At 32.9% G+C, this 19,532-nt stretch overlaps 2 protein-coding genes across 2 annotated transcripts; both read right to left on the bottom strand.

Annotated features, from left to right (window-relative positions):
• Positions 1–6,102: 6,102 nt before the first annotated feature.
• LOC127813249 (glycosyltransferase family protein 64 C3) lies at positions 6,103–7,352 on the bottom strand. Its single transcript, XM_052354131.1, has one exon. It carries the CDS (start codon positions 7,234–7,236, stop codon positions 6,253–6,255), a length of 984 nt encoding a protein of 327 aa, XP_052210091.1. The 5' UTR covers positions 7,237–7,352; the 3' UTR covers positions 6,103–6,252.
• Positions 7,353–8,196: 844 nt separating this feature from the next.
• Positions 8,197–14,301, bottom strand: LOC127813633 (protein ABCI7, chloroplastic). The gene is made up of 3 exons (XM_052354693.1): positions 13,321–14,301; positions 11,923–12,182; positions 8,197–8,803 (listed from the first exon to the last, which is right to left on the bottom strand). Exons 1-3 carry the CDS (start codon positions 14,212–14,214, stop codon positions 8,473–8,475), a joined length of 1,485 nt encoding a protein of 494 aa, XP_052210653.1. The 5' UTR covers positions 14,215–14,301; the 3' UTR covers positions 8,197–8,472.
• Positions 14,302–19,532: the final 5,231 nt, after the last annotated feature.

Below are 19,532 nucleotides of genomic sequence, written 5' to 3' on the forward strand. Positions count from 1 at the left end.
ACAACACTTCTTTAAAGACTTTGAATTCTCGAGAGTTTTTTTTTTTTTTTTCTTTTCAAGTTCACAACATTCTGTTTTTCTTTAGACATCTAGCTCCTTATATAGAGTTTTGTTCTTTAATGCATCTACTGAGTTCTCTTTCAAAGAGAGAATGTTATTTTTGTTTCTTAACTGCCATTTTTTTGTCTTTACAACATCTCAAAAATCAGTTAGAACATCAAAATTCATGTACAATTTGTTTGAAGATCATTTAATGTTGTGAAAAGTAGCTAGAGACCAATTGTATTTAATGCATTGTAACAGCTATAAATTTCAAATTCTACCAAATATTATTCGAGTACAAATTGTTGTTTAATCAACTAAGTTGTGTCCTTACTCGAGTATAGATATTTTGTAATCGACTATTTTTTTGACTTACTCGATTACAAATTGTTTTTACTTGATTAAATTTTTAAAAAAAAAAATTACAATACATACTTGATTGAAAAGCTATATTTACTCAAGTAAACATAAACTTTTACTCGATTAACATATTAACATTTCAAGTGCTCGATCACACAATGGGTCATGAGATTTTAACTCATTTGTGGAAGTTATATACTCAATTATAAAATAAGTTTACTTGAGCACACTTGGATTAATACTCAATTACAAAATTTACATACTCAATTAATGTTGCTTAGCCATAAACTTACATTATCTACTCGAGTACAAAGCCTATTTAGTCGAGAATGCATAATCTTTACTCGAATATATTATGACTTGTAATCAATTATCTTTTACACAACTTCTACTTACTCGATTACAAACATGATTTACTCGATTGAAATAACATGCCTTATTTGATATTATTTTAAGACTTATCTAAAGAGAACATTACTTGAGTATAAAATATTTTTACTAGAATAAAAGACTTACATTAAAAAAATACTTGATTACATAGAAATTTACACTAGATTGTAAGAACCGCATCTTTTTGACTTGAGATATCACTACATTACTCGAGTAATAAGTATTTATACTCGATTAATCTATATGCCTTACTCAATTATTTTTTCTATCATATATTAACCTTAACATACTATTTTGATCATCATCATTGACAAAAATTATCATATATCCTCATCAATTCAAAACTCTAATAAATTTACAAATTACTCAACAAGTTCGTCTTAACCTCGTCTATGATGGCTAATATTGGGCTCAACTCAATATCATTTGATTTGGTCAAAATTTGTGTTCAAAGTTAGCTCCTTAATTTAGTTAAATCGGCCTATTTTATATTTTCCAAAAAAAATGATGCTTAGGCCCAATTCTTCATTACTTTTTTGGTTTCTCTTGGAATCCTCTTAAAGTCTCATAATTTGTTGAATTATCACTAAACCCCATTTTAAGTATAATTTTAATTAATTTAAAAATATTTTTTTAAATATCCAAAATTTCTAAATTTTTTGAATATTACATCAGTTGTTTCAAAGAACTAAAGCATTCATTAAGTTGATCTACTTCTGTTCATCACTTTTTCTTTGTATTTTTTACTTTGAAATGGATTGTAAGTAATTTATTGTTTTGTTTTATTCACATTAAGGGAGAGAATCTCATATTTATTGAAAGGGACTTATATACTTGCTTGAAGAGTTGTTCTTGTCAAGCAAAGGGATTATACTAAGGTTCATAACCTTGTGAAAAGCTAGAGTTGATTTTATCATTTAATATCGTAAAAACTTCAAGTTTTAGTTTGAAAAAAAAGGATATGAGCTCTTAAAGTCAAACCTCTACAAAATTTGTGTGTTATTTGTGCTTGTTTGTGTTTATTATGTTTGATTTTTTCTCGTTAATGAACAAACTTAAAATCATACTCAAATTACAAAGAGTGTTTTATAGAATACTCAAAATTTCTTAAAACCCAAGTCGCTACCTTTTAGGTTATATTCTAGGTAACAATCCAAAGTTTCGGGGGGAGAGAGGGAGAGGGGAAGTTAGACTTAAAACTCAAAGTTTAGGGGGGTTACTATTAATTTACTTAAAGTAAAGGGGTGTCTTGGCCAATTTGAGAAAGTTCAAGGATTAATTTGGTGATATATAAAGTTCAAAAAGTGTTTAAGTCACACATCTAAAATTAAAAAATTGAACAGTTAAGGTGTGTTTGATTGCAAATATGGAACTTGTATGGAAAAAAAAAAAAGTTCTAGACAATTGAATTGCCTAGAAATCATTTTTATAGAAATTATCAATTAAGAATATTTGATTAATTTAATTTTTAACCTATAATTTGTTATAATTTTCTATTTTTTAGTGTTTGATTACAATTTAATTTCCATGGAATTAGCCCCCAACCCCACCTCGATGTCTCTTCTCTGCCTCCCCTCATCTCACTCTTTCCGCCCTCTCCCCCAAATCCACATGTCTCCTCCCTGCCTCCCTCATTTCTCTCTCTCCCCTCAATCCCATCATTTGCCTCCTCTCATCTCTCTTTCCCCCATCCCATTCCCACTTCATTCTTCTTCTTGCATTTTCCCATCTTTTTATCCCCTTCCCAAACCCATCTCCTTCTCCTTACATCCCCATCTATCTCTCTCTCTCTCTCTCTCTCTCTCTCTATATATATATATATATATATATCTTACCCGCAGTAGCAAAGTAGTAGATCCGCAGTTGCACTTGCCACCATTCGTCGTCGATGTAGACGTCGTCGTTGAAGCTGCCGCCATCAGTGATTCTAGGAGTTGGTTTGCAGCGGCCATCGTCTATTTTCGACGCAATGGAATTGGTCTACGATGGAGTTGGTTTGTAATGTTGATTGACGCGATGGAGTTCCTGGAAAACTTAGACAATCAAACACCGTAAAATTTAGAATTTGGGTGGAAAATGATCATTTTCTAAAAAATGTGGCCAATCAAACGCATCCTTAGTTGATCAAAAACAAAATGTTGAAGTTGATGATTGAATTCGAGATGATTTAGACATTTGATTTAACATATAGTGCTCTTTGTTTTTTTGAATGAAATGTAAATAAAAACAAAATAGAATAGATAGATGGAATCTGAAAATAAAATTATAGAAGGCAAAAATTACCATTCTACTTAATAGTATCATTATTAAATGGGTAAACTGCATTAGTGACCCTTGAGATTTGTCATAATTGTAAAAATTATCTCTTATATTTTGCAAAAGTAACAATCTCCCATGCCATTGAAAAATGACATAAACCTACAAAAATACTCTTTTTTCTCTCCCATCCTTTTCAAATTTCAAAAACAAAAACAAAAAAAAAAATTACAGTGGCCATCGAATACCCCATCAACTATTGGAGTATTCAATAACAACCCCAAAGGTTGTTGGGATTTAGTTGAACATCAACAAACATCGCATTTGTTGTCGAAAATAAAGAGAAGGCAAAATGAGGATTAGAGTAGAGAAATAAAAGAGAATGAGAAAGATGATGACCATGGTGATGAGATGACCTAGATAATGGCGATTCGTGACATAGTTTAAGAATCATAGAAATGAATTACAACAAAAAGAACAAACAATGTCTAGCCATGGGATTAAAAGTAATCAACGACCAACATCACCTATCAAGATAACCCAATACCCAATCAACAACTAAGGGCCCGTTCTTTTTGTTGTTTTCAGATTATTTTTAGTTTTCAATTTTTTAAGACAGTAAAAACATGTTTACTATATTATTTTTAAAAACAAAAAAAAAATTTGTAAATAAAACTCAAAACAACTAAAAGTTATTTTGGATATTTTTAGTCAAAACAACCAAAACACATAAAAGATGGGGTAATTTATTTATTTATTTTATTTTATTCTTGTAACGGAAAAAAATGTTGTAAGACTCATTAACTTTAAAATGTATATATTTCTTAATAATATATTAGTATTAAATAGTTCTAATTTATTAAATAATCAAATTTATTGAATAAAATATCATTAAAAAATTATTTTCAAAATTCTAAACAGAATACATTTTCTAATTTTTTATTTTACAAAACAGTTTTTCAGAATAATAAAACTCTATGGAGATTTCAAGAACATTTTTAAGTTTTTCAAGGAGATCCAATTAGGGATCACAAAACTCTCTGGAGATTTCCAAGTTATAGAACACCAATTCAAGCTCTTAAACCCCCTAAATTGGGAGTTAAATCCTAAAGCTCACAATTTAACCGTCAACAAGGCAAGCCAATAATAGGGTTAGTATTTGAGTTAGGATACAAGCAAGAGTCTCAAACCTTCTATCATGGCGATAGCAATCGTCTTCTTTGGCAATGATGGAAACAATAGTAGGGTGATTCAACATTGATTTTCTTTCTCTGAACTGAGAGAAAAACCAGGGCAATGGTAGTTGGTGGTTTGACCGATTGGTCATTGTTATGAGAAAGAAATAGCTTAAAGAGATATATTTAGAGAAAAAGAATAAAGGGTGTTTTAATTATTTAAAAACAGTTTAACATTGTTAAAGGTAGGAAAAAACTATAACATAATATCAAAAGCAATCTGTGTTTTTTCTGAAATGTCAAAGATACGATCCATAATTTGCCTAAATCTGAAAAATACTATGTATTTTTTCCCTATTTAATATATACAAGTGTTATGGGTATTTTCTAAACCACTTCTTATATGTTAGACACGGCTCAGCAAACCAGTCCAATCTCTCAAAATCCAACTGGCCCAAGATCGAAGTCGTCAAAGTAAGGTTGCACATCGCCGAAATTCAAGCTCAAACTGTGGAAATCAAACGAGTTCCCAACAATATTTTTTGTTTGTTGGCCGAACTGTTCAGCCCATATAACAAGAAAATCACAGAATAATCAGAGACGATATCCACATGTCTTATTTGAGACAAATCAAATCCCAAAAATCACGGCGTTCGTTCCTGATAACTCGAAGACGATAAGGAAATGCCATCCACGAAGCAGAATCCTTCTACATTTAGAACTCATTCAAATTTTAAACACCTCACTCTATAAATAGGGGTCGACAACTATTGAATAAGGAATGAACAATAATATACTGTTACTCTGTCGAAATTATCAGAGGATAGTCGTATATTAGATATCATTTTGGCCGAATCATATAAAATTTTCTTGCGTATAATTTGTTCTTTGTTCTATTTATTTCTTCTCTTTGTATTCGTATTTATTCTCTCCGTGCAAGCTAACAAATCACAGTAGATCAATTCTGAACATTGATAACAAGAATTTTCAATAGAAGTAGGCCATAGTAGGCTAGTTACATATGATTTGACATACAAGGCTACATCAATAACTTATGGGAAGAAATATACATGTGTTGGTATTTATTTTATTTGAGAATATAATGATGAGTAGATACCAATATGATGAATTAAGTGATAAATTTTTATTTAAAATCTTTTACTTTTAAGTAAACTAATCATATATCCTTAAACTTGGCTATTTAACTTGGAGATTTTTTAAAATTTAAAATTTACTCAATCCATCTATAAACTTTTTAAAATTAGTCGCGACACCCCATTAATAATAGATTTAGATTAATTGATCATACACTATCTGAATTTTGAATCTTTAGTTTGAATACATTTTTGAACTTTCCTAAAATGGGCAGGACAGTTATGACCTCTTTAAAAAAATTCAAGAATTAATTTAGTAAAACTTAAGAGTTCAAGAGATATTTGGGTCAAACGCCTAAAGTTTATTAAAGGTGTAGTTAATAGTGAAAAGGTTTTATAGCTAATTTTAAAAATTATATGAGAATTAACTAAATTTAAATATTCAAGGAGTTTTGGGAAAAAGTAACCAAAGTTATTTGTTGCATGGTCAATTTGCATTTTAATTTTTTACTTAAAATTACACCTTTAACAATATTATCATATATTAACATAATTATATATTAATAAAATTATAAGAGTGACTCGTGTAACAAAGGGAGTATATGTGGGTCCCACCACCCCTACGAGGCCACACTTCATTTTCAAATTATCCACGTTAAGTAAATATTATGTTATTTAATGGTTAATATAATAAAATCGTCAATAATAATTGCTTAAATTTTATAATTTTTTAAATAAAATTAGTATTGATATAGCGATAAAATTATTTTAAAAATTATCTCATGTACAATAATATAAATATAGATGAATAAGTTATAAGGAATAATGGGAAATTTGTTAGTACATGAAAAGATCACTATTTATCACAATCGAATACTACACAATTTTTTGGAGACTTGCAGCCGTCGGCGAAGCAGTTCCGGCCAGAGGCAATTTCAGGCGGGAAGCTGCCGATCGCATAACACCAATTTCCCGGCTTTCCAACACAGCCCCTGTTCGCCGACCGAGTCAACGACCTTGCCATAGCTATACCTCAATGGCATCTTCCCCAGAATCCGATGAAACTCCCTTATACAATCCCCCCTCCTCTTCCGATGATAGCTCCTCCTGCTGCTCAACCCCGCTTCTCTCACTCCCTCTCTCCGCCCTTCGTTCCGGGGGTCCCCCCAATCTCTGGCCCTCTCCGCCGCCACCAGAATCGGCCCGGCGCTCGCCTCCTCCGCCGCCACGAAATTCATCAAGATGTCCTCGCAATTCCGCATCTGGTCCACCTTCGCTCGCGCCTCCGCCATCGGGCGCCCGCCGCCGCAACTATACTGGTAGAGGCTCTCGGTTCTGGTGATCATGAACTTGGTGAGCACGATCGAGTACTTGTCCGGGTGGACCGTGTAGATCCACGACCGGGACGCGAGGTCGAAGTCGTGCGACCTCGCGAAGAACCCTACTAGGCGGTTCCGGTTCGAATTCCAGACTCGGAAGGCGAAATCGACCGATTTGGCGTCAATCTCGACGTCATCGTCGCAGATGAGGACGGCCCGGGTGGCAATGGAAGGACGGGGGAAGAAGCGAGAGTTGAGGCTGTCGGAACGCTGGCGGAGGACGGAGATCGGGGCTGCGGAGGCGGTGGCGGAGAGGTTGCGGGAGAGCTGGGCTAGGGTTTGGGAGGGGGTTGAGGGGTTTCCCCAGAGGACGACGATGGAAGCGACGGAGGGGGAGGCGGAGTACGCGGCGGCGATCGAGCGGAGCAGGGGGATTCGGGATTCAGCGTAGCCGTTGATCAGGACCGTCAATTGGTCGGATCGGAGGGACCGTGGGTCCGGCAGGGTGGTGGGATCGCAGGGATCTCGTCCTCCTGCTACTGTTACTGCCAGAAGTAGAAGTAGTGAGAAGAATGACAATAGAACAGATTCCGGCGACATTCTGAGTTAACCGGCGACCGGAGGGTGACGTTGCTAATAACTTTACCACGCCAAAGTTGAAGCTTAATAAGGGAATAATATAGAAAGTTAGTTAAATTAATATGGATGGAATGGAAAAGCAAGAAAAAATTAGACGGCTCTCCATCTCCTATTTATAAATTTCATCAAAATATATGGAAAGTATACATTTATATCTAACTATATTATTATTCAAATTTAATCCAGAAATACTTTGATGTTTTTTTTTTTCTAGATTTTGATAATATTTTTAAGGTAATAAAATTTTATTATATATATGAACAAAATTTAAACTCACTCTCTCTCTCTCTCTCTCTCTCTCTCTCTCTCTCTCTCTCTCTCACACACACACACACACACACACACACACCTAACATAAAATCAATTATACTATTACAACATTTTGATACAAATTAAATTTTAATTATTAAATATGAAGGAATTACACCCTAATAATTCTTAAACAAATAGGTACAAATAATTCTTGCATTAGCTAGCCTTATGGAAATTATGGCCCTCAATAAAACGGTTTAAAAGCAGTAATTTGATTTCAATTGTTTTATTTTTATTTTTCATCTTTAACTTTTGTTTTTATTTAAAAATAGAAACATCCCATGTTATCTGACAAATTATTTTATCTCTAGTTTTTTGTGTTTGATTTTTTTTTTTTTTATACCTTTTCTTTTGTACAATTTTTTTGTCTTCGTTGTGACCATAGTTTAACAGCCATAAATGATGAAAAAAATATAAACTTAGTATTTTATTATAAATTCTAGACGAATAATGCTATTTGGGTCCAAAAATTGGACCAAAAAGCTATTAACAGTTATGGAGGGATGAGAGAGCAAAGAAAATTTTTCATGTTTCCAAAATTTTAAAAATGAAAATGAATAGCCAAAGACAATTTTTTTATTTCACTTCCGAAGAACTTTGAAACAAAAATGAATCAAAAACGACCCTCATTTGTATCTTTAAACACATATCAAATTATCAATTACAATTGTCGAGTGTTGTGGAAGAGAAGGGAACTTTCAATCTACCCTAAAAACCCAAAAGAAATGTAAAGAAAAAATATGTTTTTTTTTTAATTTAATATTATGATAAATTACAAAATTTCCTGAGAAGACAAGATGCATTATATTCTTCTGCAAACCAAGGTAATATTTAGGAAAGTTTTGTAAAGCAGCATCCAATTCCATCATCAGTACTGCTCAGTGCTCACCGGTAAAGGGGTGGTGGTGTTGGTGGTGAGGGATCAATCAATTCCTTGATCTGACCTTCAAATTTCTTGCGGAGAAAACTGTAAGGCAAACGCTCCATCACTTCAGCTCCAAACGAGAAGATGAGAGCCTTTCTAGCCGTCTCCAAGTCCACTCCCCGAGCCTGGAAGTAGAACAATTGGTTCTCTTCTAGGTCGCTTATTGCAGCTCCGTGGGAGCACTTGACATCGTCTGCAATGATCTGGAGGTTGGGTTTAACGTTCACGCTTGCGCGAGGCTCGAGTAGCAGGCTCCTTGTAAGTTGCCCCGCATCTGTCTGCTGTGCATATCTGCAAAAGATTATTTATCAAGTCCAAAACCCAAAAGGCCTCAGTCAGTTTGTCTGATGCAAAACATGCCAACCCAGAAATTAAGACACCATGCCACTACATCTGCACTGACTCAAACAGTAGGACATCCTTCAAAGACTTCTTTCTGCTCTCAACCATCAATTTTGATATCACAAATATTGCAACACCCCCAAGTTTTGCAATCTTAATTTATAAACAAGAATTGCCAAAATACATGTGATTGATGAATAAATTAAAAGTTCTAATATACTACTGAGATTACTGATTACTCAAAACTCTTTAGGATTTTGGAGTATCAATTTTGAGGAATTTGGAGTGTTAGTATAACCACCAAAATTACCAAAATTTTCTAGAGAAGAAGTCGTCAAAAATGAGTTTAATAGATGATTATTCAAAACTTCAAAGTATCAGAGTGATTATTCAAATTTTTGACACTTGAGTGGTTTAAAAAAATAATTTTTGTGATAAATAAATTTTAAAAATATTTTCTAAGTAAAAGTTGTAAAATTTGGGTCAAGATAAATTCCATTAGTAATTGAATAATGCACATTACAAAATAGTAAGACTTAAAATTAATTTGATTTAGTAAGTGTGAAATTAAAAATATATAAAAATACGTAATAGTCAAACCGTGCCACTCCTCACCTTTAAAAATAAACTGATCAATAAAATGAAAAGTTTATTCAATCTAGATGATCAAATTACATTAAATTAAGAAGAGAAATTGAAAAGTCAAAAAAAAAAAACATATAAAAGGAAGAGAAATTTAAAAAAAATAAAGGCAAAGGAGAAATTAAGGCACACAATGGAGAAACTATAAAGGTAAGACGTATAAGTAAATTTTTCTTACATAAGCAAAATGCAAAATGCAAATACATGTTACGTGCAAATGCAAATACATGATGATTTGATCTCATGATGATCTCACCGTCTGCTATTTTGAATACCTTACAAAAAAATGCTGAAAATTGCTATCCATATGCTTGTTAGGTATTTTTGAAAAAAGCATATTACATGTGTATATCTCGATCCATTCGAAAGTTGTTGGAAATGCAATACATGTTAAAATATTTATGTAATGCTTGACAAATGTATAGCTCACCCCAAATGTATTTTTTTCCTACAAAAACATATATGTGTGTGTGTGTGTGTGTGTGTGTGTGTGTGTGTGTAGATTGATATTTGAAGGAAATCATTCTCCCTTACGCAATAAACATGTTTTACATATATACATGTTTTGTGTCAAATCTAAATATCCCTATGTCCAGCATGTTTTGGATTACCATCTTTGAAGATGGATTTTTGTGTTAGAGACATGTTATTTTTATGACAAACAAACCCTATCTAGACATATGTAGACTATTTGGATATCGGTTTGTAAGTCAATTGTATCATAGATATTTTGGAATGAGAAATTGGCATATGGTTATTTACAGATACCATTTTAGCTTTTTATAGTATATGCCTATATGGTTATATGTTTAACTACATTTTTACTAAAAACAAAGGCGTGTTGCTGAACTTTTGGAGAAAGAATCATTGAAAAATGATTTTTTCTACATTTAGTTATGAATTTTTCTTGTGAAACCTGTCTGAACAGTTTAAAACAAAACACTAGTACAATTCAATCTGTTTTGTTAGCTTCCTAAAAATGGTAGACAATATACTAAATTACAAGAAAAATCCAGATGATGGTTAAGGAAATCTAGTTTCTAGCAAACCTGGTTTCACATCTTTTTTATTTTTGAGAAAAAAGATATGCTCAAGTTGGTAACAATTGTGCAGTACAGTTGCTTGGTTAGACCAGCTGACTTAGGGAGTCAAATTCAAGAAATTCAAACCTTAATAAAATAAAATGATTTTTGGGTATGTTGTAGCTCATCAAGTGAGCTTTCCAATGGTGCATGACTCTCATGAAAAGGTAGATATTTGATCAGTCAAATACTCGAAATACAGAAATGTGCCACAGCAACAACAAAACTGTGAACAACCACCAACTTTATGAAAATTTTCGAAGGATCAAACACTGTTATTTGAAGTTGATATTTTTACACAAGATCATATTATGAGTGTTATAGTTGTGAAATTTTCATGAATTTTGATGACTATTTGTGTATTTTAAATATTCGACTTCAATGAGATATTGAGTAGCAACCATATTAAAGAAAAACTTTGTAAGCCTCTTTAAGTCTACAGATGGGCTAAAGATTACTCAAAAAGAGTATGAAATGGTAATATCACTAAGATTCAATCTAAACACGTTTAGAGGCATTGAAACTCTGATTATCACCCTTAATCATGATTTTAGAATAAATGGTTGCATTTTTAAATAGATCTAATTTTTAAAATGTGTTAAGCGATTCGTTAATAACACACCTATGAGATATTGATTATCCTCTAATTTTTAAAGAGTGAGACTCTCTAGTGATCGTTGGGTTAACTTACTTAACCAAAGGAAAATGAGTTAAGCAATTCATTAGAGGAGCCAAGGGGAAAAGAATTAATTTAACAAGAGAAGTTAAATTAATTATAATGATAAAAATCCTCTAATTTTTAATTTAATAACACACCTAGGAGAGCATTGATCTCCTAGGTGGCCCAAAGGGTTTGTAGCTTCTTATAGGACAGAGTGTTGCTGGATACCTGCTTATTGTTTATACTAGAATTTTAATTTTTTTAGAAATTAACTTTATACAGATTAATCATGTCATGCCGTGTTGTTGTGTTATTAATCTTGTTATGATTTTTCGTTAAACGGGTCGGGTTGTGTTACACATATAATATATGGGTCGTGCTCGTGTTTAAGTTTTTGACACGTTTAATAATTGGGTCGTGTTGGTGTTGACCTACTTTCTGTTATACCCACAGCTCAACACAACACAAACACGAACACATGAACATGAATTGCCAACCCTAGCCCAAATGACCATTTACTAAATGGTCCAGGTAATAGGCTCAGCAGAACAATATAGAAGTCATGTATTATTTTATAAAGTTTTAGCACCACTAATGATATGCAAATAGATAAGCCAATGATGGACTATGATGGCAAGCTACCATGTGCTTTGAGAACAATAAGAAATTTCAGAGGCACTTACCTGTTGACCTTGATGTTCCCATCAAATACAGCCTGTCCCATAGAATGAGCAACAATGCATTTGTGAAGTTGCCGAGAAAACCCTCGTGGGTGGTCCAACACAAGTCTACTATGTAGATCTTGTATTTGATCACTGGCAGATAAGTGAAATGTTGATAACTCTGTCACCGTATCTGGACCAACTTGCTGCACGTGAAGATTATGCCTGCTCAACTTTCCACCAGTGCTTACTTCTGTAAGCTCATAGGTGCTTGTTGATTCCTGAAAATGGCAAAAATAAACATCTCATGTTGCTAGATAAATTCATACCCCGTGGAAGTCAGAAGTTGCAGAAGAGGGTAAAGTATAACAATTGTCAAGAAGGCAGTATTATTTTTATGGCCATAATAAGGTTGAGAGCCCATATGCCAGATCAGTTTTCAAAGGAAATATTTCTTGAATGTCGTTGTTCTCCCTTCTTCAGATGCAGGTGCCACACTAACACTATGTTCACAAGAAGGATTTTTTGACACAGAGGAAAAAGAAAATTAATGGAGGTGCAAATATTTATGTTTAAGGGGAAGCATTGGAAAAAATAAACTAAAATATTCAAAACTAGATACTAGGAATGGGAACATGAAGTAAAGAGTTGTTTAGGAATGTGAAGAGTACTTAGATAAGTGTGAGGAGTGCTTCACAATATGTGTGGTGTGTTTAATGTGACAAGTTCATGTGTGTTCAATGTGCAATGTGTTTCATATCCTAACCCTGATTTCATGTTTAGAGGAAAAACCAGAACAGTGAATTATCTTGTTACATAATCTTGCAAAGAGATTAATAGTTTAAATGCAAATTCACCTAAAAAGATTTGTGCGGTGATGGTTTATGATTCTTGAACCTGTTGTTTACTTTAAGTTATTTCTTTCTCAATTTCGCTCAAACCTTTGTTTATGCTTGATTTCCTCTTGTTGGCAGCATATAGTCTATGATTAACACGGTTCAAAACTTCCTAGCATGATTTGTACACAACTTACGAGTAACCAATCAAGAAAATACAAAAAATAAATAAATAAAAAGGAGCCCAACGGTCCAAAAAGAAAATCAAACCCAAGGCTTTAAGTGCATAATTATTGAAGACGGAAATTGGTTAAAAATTCAATAATAGAACTCTCAGTTGGATCAGCAACAACAGAAGCTGTCTTCGGACAAATCTTATGCCGAATGTTCACTAACTGAATAATCCAATCCATCACACACTCAAACACAAAAGACTTCAATTTGCATAATTTGCTTGGAAAGAGTATGAGAACTCGGATTGAAGTAAGAAAACAGATGGTAACATTAAGCGTGATGATAAGATTGCAGATATATGAATGGTATAAGCATGATGATAAGAATTCGAGCAAGTTATGAAAATTACCTGCCGAACTGAGGTCCACTTGATATGTGCAGCATTCAGAGATTGGTTCTGAATGTAAGAATGGCTAACCTTTGCCCCTTCTCCAACCACCACTTCTGTAACCGAATTTGACCAATAACACTTCTCTCCATTATCTCCCACATACTCTTCAATCAAACCTATCTCCCCTCCCTTCTCCACCAACACTATAACCCTAGGATTCGAAACCGGCAACTTGTTAGACCCACTATCAGCCCCTTCAATCGAGTAATACTTCAAATGCAAATGTTTCTCAACTCTACACTCCTCGGGAACGTACACAACTATCAAATCCGGGGCGCCTACCCCATTGAGCGAGCAAAACAAGTCCCCTTCGAAACTGGCCACAAATTCAGACACTCTTTTCATAATAGCTTCCGAACCGAGGCTGGATAAGCCCCCAACAAACACTCCACTGGGCAATTCGTCGATTCGAGAGAGAGAATTGATATGGTAGCCATCGACAATGACGAGGCTGGGCAAATTGGAATCCGAGGAAACGGCCAAAGAATCCAGAGATTGAGGCGGCGATAGAATGGGCTCGATCTGGGAGAGCTTTATGAACGAAGTGTCGGTGAACCGAAACGGCTCGTCTTTGCGGGACGGCCATGGAGTGGAGAGAAGGGACTCCGAAGAGGCGTCTCTCAGCTTCTGGAGAAGCGGCGGCGGCGGCGGCGAAGCGGAGGTGGAGGCGAGAGAGTCTTCTAGGGTTTCAGCGATTTGGAGGACGAAAGGGTCGGAAAGAGCCGCAAAAGGGGCTAAAACCTTGACTTTGGTTGTTTGGGGTCTGGTTCTGATTCTGGACGTTGTGAATTTCGGTACAGAAACAGCCGGTTTTACATGGAAGATGGGCGCAGTGAAGGTTGAAGCAGCCATTAACGGTGCTTCAAGAGATTCAATCGGTCGCACTGTCGTGGGAGAACGATTCACAATCTATTGAGCCATGGACGAGCAGCTACGACCTCTAGTAACTACAGCAATATAACTATCAGCTTAAAATATATTTATTTAAATTAATTTTATTAATTTAAAATATTACATAACTTAAAATGTTAAAAAATTAACTTTAAATTATTTCTAAAAAATGAAGCCCAGCCCAATGCAATGCCCATTAATATTGATTTGGGCCCAATCATTTTTGTAACTGAATTTGTTCACCAATTGTACACTATGAAAAATAAAAAGATCTTTTTTATAAAATTATTAATTAATGTTTAAGAATAATGTGACATTTCTGCACAAGATTATAAACTGTGTATAATTTTAAAGAACTAATTTATCATATTAATTTCATAAAAGTACATATACAAATATTATTTTTAATTTGTTTTATTAAATTGAATTCAAATGAGATGAGACTTGGCATAACCCAATGTTTATAAAAAAAATATCATATTTCTAAAATATTTTTATTTAAAATTTTGTTATATTTCTAAATTAAAAAATAATTTTTAATATGTTATTTAAAAATAAAAATTAAAGTCCCATTTGAGATTGAGGTGAGGAGTGGTAAGTGATAGGAAGTGAATTTCAAGTATAACTATTTGGTAAAATAATAAAATTGAATTGAGTTATAATATTAAATAATTAAAAATGACGTAAAATTCAATTATATCTAAATATGTATAAAATAAATATATATATATTAGTTATATGTAAATTTTACTATTACATATAAAGTATATTATAACAAATCTGTATATAATTTTTAATCACAGAATATATAATTTAGTAAATTTATTCTATAAAAATAAATTTATAAGTAATTTAAAAATAAATATATTTGTTAAAATATATAAAGTGAGGGAAAAAAAGTAGAGAAGGGTATGGGTGAGTTTTTTTATTGGGTACACAATGAATTAATTTTTTTTTAGTTATTATAAAAGAACAAAAATAGAATATAAAAAAACTATTCTCTTAAATTCATCCTCACCTCAACTCAACTTTAGATATTAATTCGAAGTCAAATGCACTATAACTATGTTAATAAGATTTGAACTATAATTTCTTTAAATTATAACAAATTCATGAATACTTTACCACAATATCAAAACTTATTTTGTTTAAAATTTTAATTAAAAAAATAAATTGTAACTGTAAAGCACCACCCAATAAATTTTCATTTGATTTTTTTTAAGCAAAGTGAAAAATTAATCCACGATACTTTAATTCTAAGACCAAATTGATCATTATATTTTAAATAGGCGAAAGAACACTATATTTTAAGAGTCTGAGTTAAATTGATCATTGTACTTTCAAAAAATATAAATTATTTTTCAAATATGAAGTTGAAGTTCCATTTGTGCACTTGCAAATATGTGGGTTCAAAGTTATTTTGATTGCGCTAGTGATTGAGTGAATTTGATGATAGTATTTGAGATCGACCATCACATGTTGTCTTGATAAATAGACTTTGGGAATAAAACTTTAGAGTTGGCTATGTCAGACCTTGAGAATACAACATGTAAGACAACGGAGTGATGAGGCTAAAATTCCTCAGAATAGACTCCGATGCTCAAGTCAGTAGAATAAATACGAGTAGTAGAAAATATAAGAGTTGGAGAGCTTGTCATATTTGGTAAGAACCTTTATTTTTTATAGACAAGTCCATTATAGGGTACTTGAAATAAAATTCGAGATGAAGGTGCACAACTCCCGAGGACTCCAATCAAGTTGGAACGGGTTTTGCAGTTCGACCCGAATTTTTCAGACTCCGCTCTAGATTATGAACTTATCACGTGTCAATCTCTCAGACAATCCACGTGACAAGCAAAACTATTAGCACGTAGGAATATTCTTATAATTTAGATAGTGCCATATCAAAATTATTTTGATCGGGGGATAGAACGATACTATTTATAAAATTAAAACGTTGTTAAATAATTTTAAAAAAATATTTATTATAATGGTTAACATGCGACTAAATTATTGATTTCGAGTTTGAAAATGTAGTAATTTTTTCAGTCTTTTTTAAAATACAATAGCACTAAAAAAATAATAATTTATTTGAAACTTTACCCCTTTTTTTTTTTCTTATTTTCATATACATAACATAACACGGATTATCCTCTAATCATATAATTACACAGAAACAGTAAAAGTAAATTACACTGTGCAGTGTGACGTAAAAAACAGTCGAAGTTCAAGTGTTTGAAATGAAATGAATTGGCAATTAGCAAAAAGATAAAAGAAAATTACACTATTCACCCTGAAATTTGACTTCAATACAAAAAGAACATGCCATATTTTTGAAATAATTTAGATATGTCATTAAAGGCAGGACAAATTAACCCATATTTTTTAATTACGAGAAATATATCTTCTAATTTTTAACTAAATATGTATATATAAAATTTTGTTTAACAAAAATATAATTAGAAAATATAAATCTAAACTAAAAATATTTAAAGAATATGCATTTTCAAATTACAAAAAATATATTTTTTTTATTATACTATTTCTTAGTTTGTCTAAGTTTTTGCCCTCAATGGGTTACATTGAATTTGCCCCAAATTTGTTTGTTATGGGTGGGTTTTTTTTTTTGGTATAAAACAAGATGATCTTTTATCATATTGGATCGATCCTCTATATTACTTATGCTTACGAGTAGACATGGCCACGGTTCATGAACCGCCGGTTCCGGTTCAAGAAATCTTTGAACCTGAACCGAACCGCCCAAGGGCGGTTTGGGACGGTTCGGTTCCGGTTCCGGTTCGTGCCGGTTCAGTCAACGGTTTGGACCGGTTCGGTCAACGGTTCCGGTTCAAACCGAATTTTTTTAATTTTTTTTAAATATTGTTGTATTCAATTTTGGATATGGTAACAAGTAATAAATAATTAACAATATAATTGAATAAATTGATAAATAACAAAATGAGAAGATTGAAGAAATTGAAATTGAAATATTAAATGAGAGACAAAATTGAGAGAATAATAACTTGAGACTTGAGAGAGAGAGAAATGAGTGGGGGAGGGAGGGGTATATATAGATAGGAATTATAAAATTAAAAAAAAATTAATAAAATTAGAATTGGACCGTTGGGGGGGGTGCTGCACGGGAGGAAGGGTGCTGCACGGGGGGAGGGGGGGAGGGGGGGTGGTGGGGGGGGGAGGGGTGCTGCACGGGGGGAGGGGGGGTTGTTCCGGTTTCACGGAACCTGAATCGCGGAATCGGAACCGGCGGTTCCGGTTCCCCGGAACCTTGAACCGGAACCGGACCGAATTTCACCGGTTCAGTCCGGTTCCGGTTCGGCCGGTTCCGGGTCCGGTTCCGGTCGGTCCGGTTCCGGTTCGAACCGCCGGTCCGGTTCAATTTTGGCCATGTCTACTTACGAGGATTAATCAACTAAGGATTAGCTTAATGACCATTTTTCAATGAGCATGGTTTATTTACAGGCAATCAAGTGTATACAAGAGATAGTACTCTAGTTTACCTACTTTAGCGAGAACTAAATTCTCTTTATATAGGATCAAGTGACCCTCATGTCCCCAAGAGTACAATTGAGTAACAAATGAGAGGGTTGTAAAGTTATATTGGAGACTGTCAGTGTGTGATCGATTATTAGATGAGGTAAATTTATATCTTTTTAGGAATAGTCCTTAGTAAGTGTCAGTAGACGCAGTTTCAAACCCTGGTCACCTAAGCACATCCTTGATTTACCTTTCTCGTGATGATCTTGGAACGGGTTTGACAGGAACGCGACTGATAGCGCGTAATCTAAAAAAAAATGACCCTCCATAGAGATCTCATTAATGTCGAATCCTTCCCTATAATAGAAATTAAAGTCATCTTTTATGACACCATGTGTCTAATTTTGAGTTATAGTTATATCATGCATCTTATTATATTACTTTGGCTCTAATTTGAATATTGTTATACATCTTTAATTAACAAATTTGCTTCTATGTAATACACACATACACAAAATTAAAATTAGGTATATATGTGTGATAAAATGTGATATTTTTTTTTTAAGTTGTGTTTGTTAACTAAGATATAGATGGAAAAAAAAAATGAGATATGAAAAACATCTTGGATAAAAGTACTTTCTATTGTATTAGTTAAATTTATTTAAAAAAAAATCATGTAATTTTTTATCTTGAACTTTTTAGATAAATTTATCTCACATTTATTCGGATAAGTTATTTTAAATTTTACAGATAAATTATCTTGATGCAACCTATCTTACTCATTTTAACAAATACTATCTTAATAAATAATATATGCTATATTTTTAAATCTCTTGCAAACTTTAGGCAACCATCTTTCTCTATGTGGATCTTCACCAACCATATAAACTGAGTTATAAGATCCTCAACTATATATATTTACAACATTCATACTCAGATCTTCCAAAGCTACACGTATTGTGGATGATTTAATCTGGAACTTGGTCAATGCACTATTTCACTAGTTTTGTTCTCGGTTCTACAGAATAGAAGAGAGGTAACCATCGTTGGAGAGACATCTGTAAAATCTCGCATCGAGTGATAGAAATGACCAAATCAACTTACCCTGATGACTCTACATGAACTTTGTAGGGGTCACCCATCTTTAAGCTATCATGGTTCAAACACACTTAACTCAAGAGTTCTTTATCCACATTCAGTTCAAAAGATATCCAGGTAGTGTTGTTTGTTTCTTTACTTATTCTTGATATATACTACATTCTCTAAACTCTTGGGGTATTATAACATCTTTCATTACTGGTGATTATATAATCAAATTATGATATCTTCAAACATAAATAGTAAACTAGATCATACAAAGCAAGCATAAACATCACATTGTGTACTATAATAAGGTTAGAGTGACTATTATTTTTACAAACCTTTTATGGTACTCTAGTAGCCCAACAAATACGAAACTCAAAATACAAATTCACAAAGCTCTGCCCTTATGTTAGAAGGAACATAACATAGGATCCAAAATAATAAAATCTACATTGCATAGAATTATTTTTCCATGCTTGAAACTAATTTAGTCAACTTAATACATAAAGAGTTCAACTTTACTTAATTTTAAGTGATAATAAATATTTTAGAGTCTAAAAGATTTGAAATTTTAAAATTCAGACATAATTTTATAAACTTAGAAGTGAGACCTAACCTAATTCAACCCAAATTTAATTTAATTAAGTTGACTTAATTTGATTATGATGCTTTGTAATTGAATTGATCCTACATTCAAAACT

Source organism: Diospyros lotus, chromosome 11, assembly GCF_014633365.1.
Source record: "Diospyros lotus cultivar Yz01 chromosome 11, ASM1463336v1, whole genome shotgun sequence".
Taxonomy (NCBI): domain Eukaryota; kingdom Viridiplantae; phylum Streptophyta; class Magnoliopsida; order Ericales; family Ebenaceae; genus Diospyros; species Diospyros lotus.

Excerpts from the sequence above, each read along its gene's own strand:
- LOC127813249 (XM_052354131.1), bottom strand. The coding sequence starts at position 7,236 with ATGTCGCCGGAATCTGTTCTATTGTCATTCTTCTCACTACTTCTACTT.
- LOC127813633 (XM_052354693.1), bottom strand. The coding sequence starts at position 14,214 with ATGGCTGCTTCAACCTTCACTGCGCCCATCTTCCATGTAAAACCGGCT. Across the intron at positions 12,183-13,320 it reads AGTGGACCTCAGTTCGGCAG|GAATCAACAAGCACCTATGA; the intron begins GTAATTTTCATA and ends TGCCATTTTCAG. Across the intron at positions 8,804-11,922 it reads GGGAACATCAAGGTCAACAG|ATATGCACAGCAGACAGATG; the intron begins GTAAGTGCCTCT and ends AATCTTTTGCAG.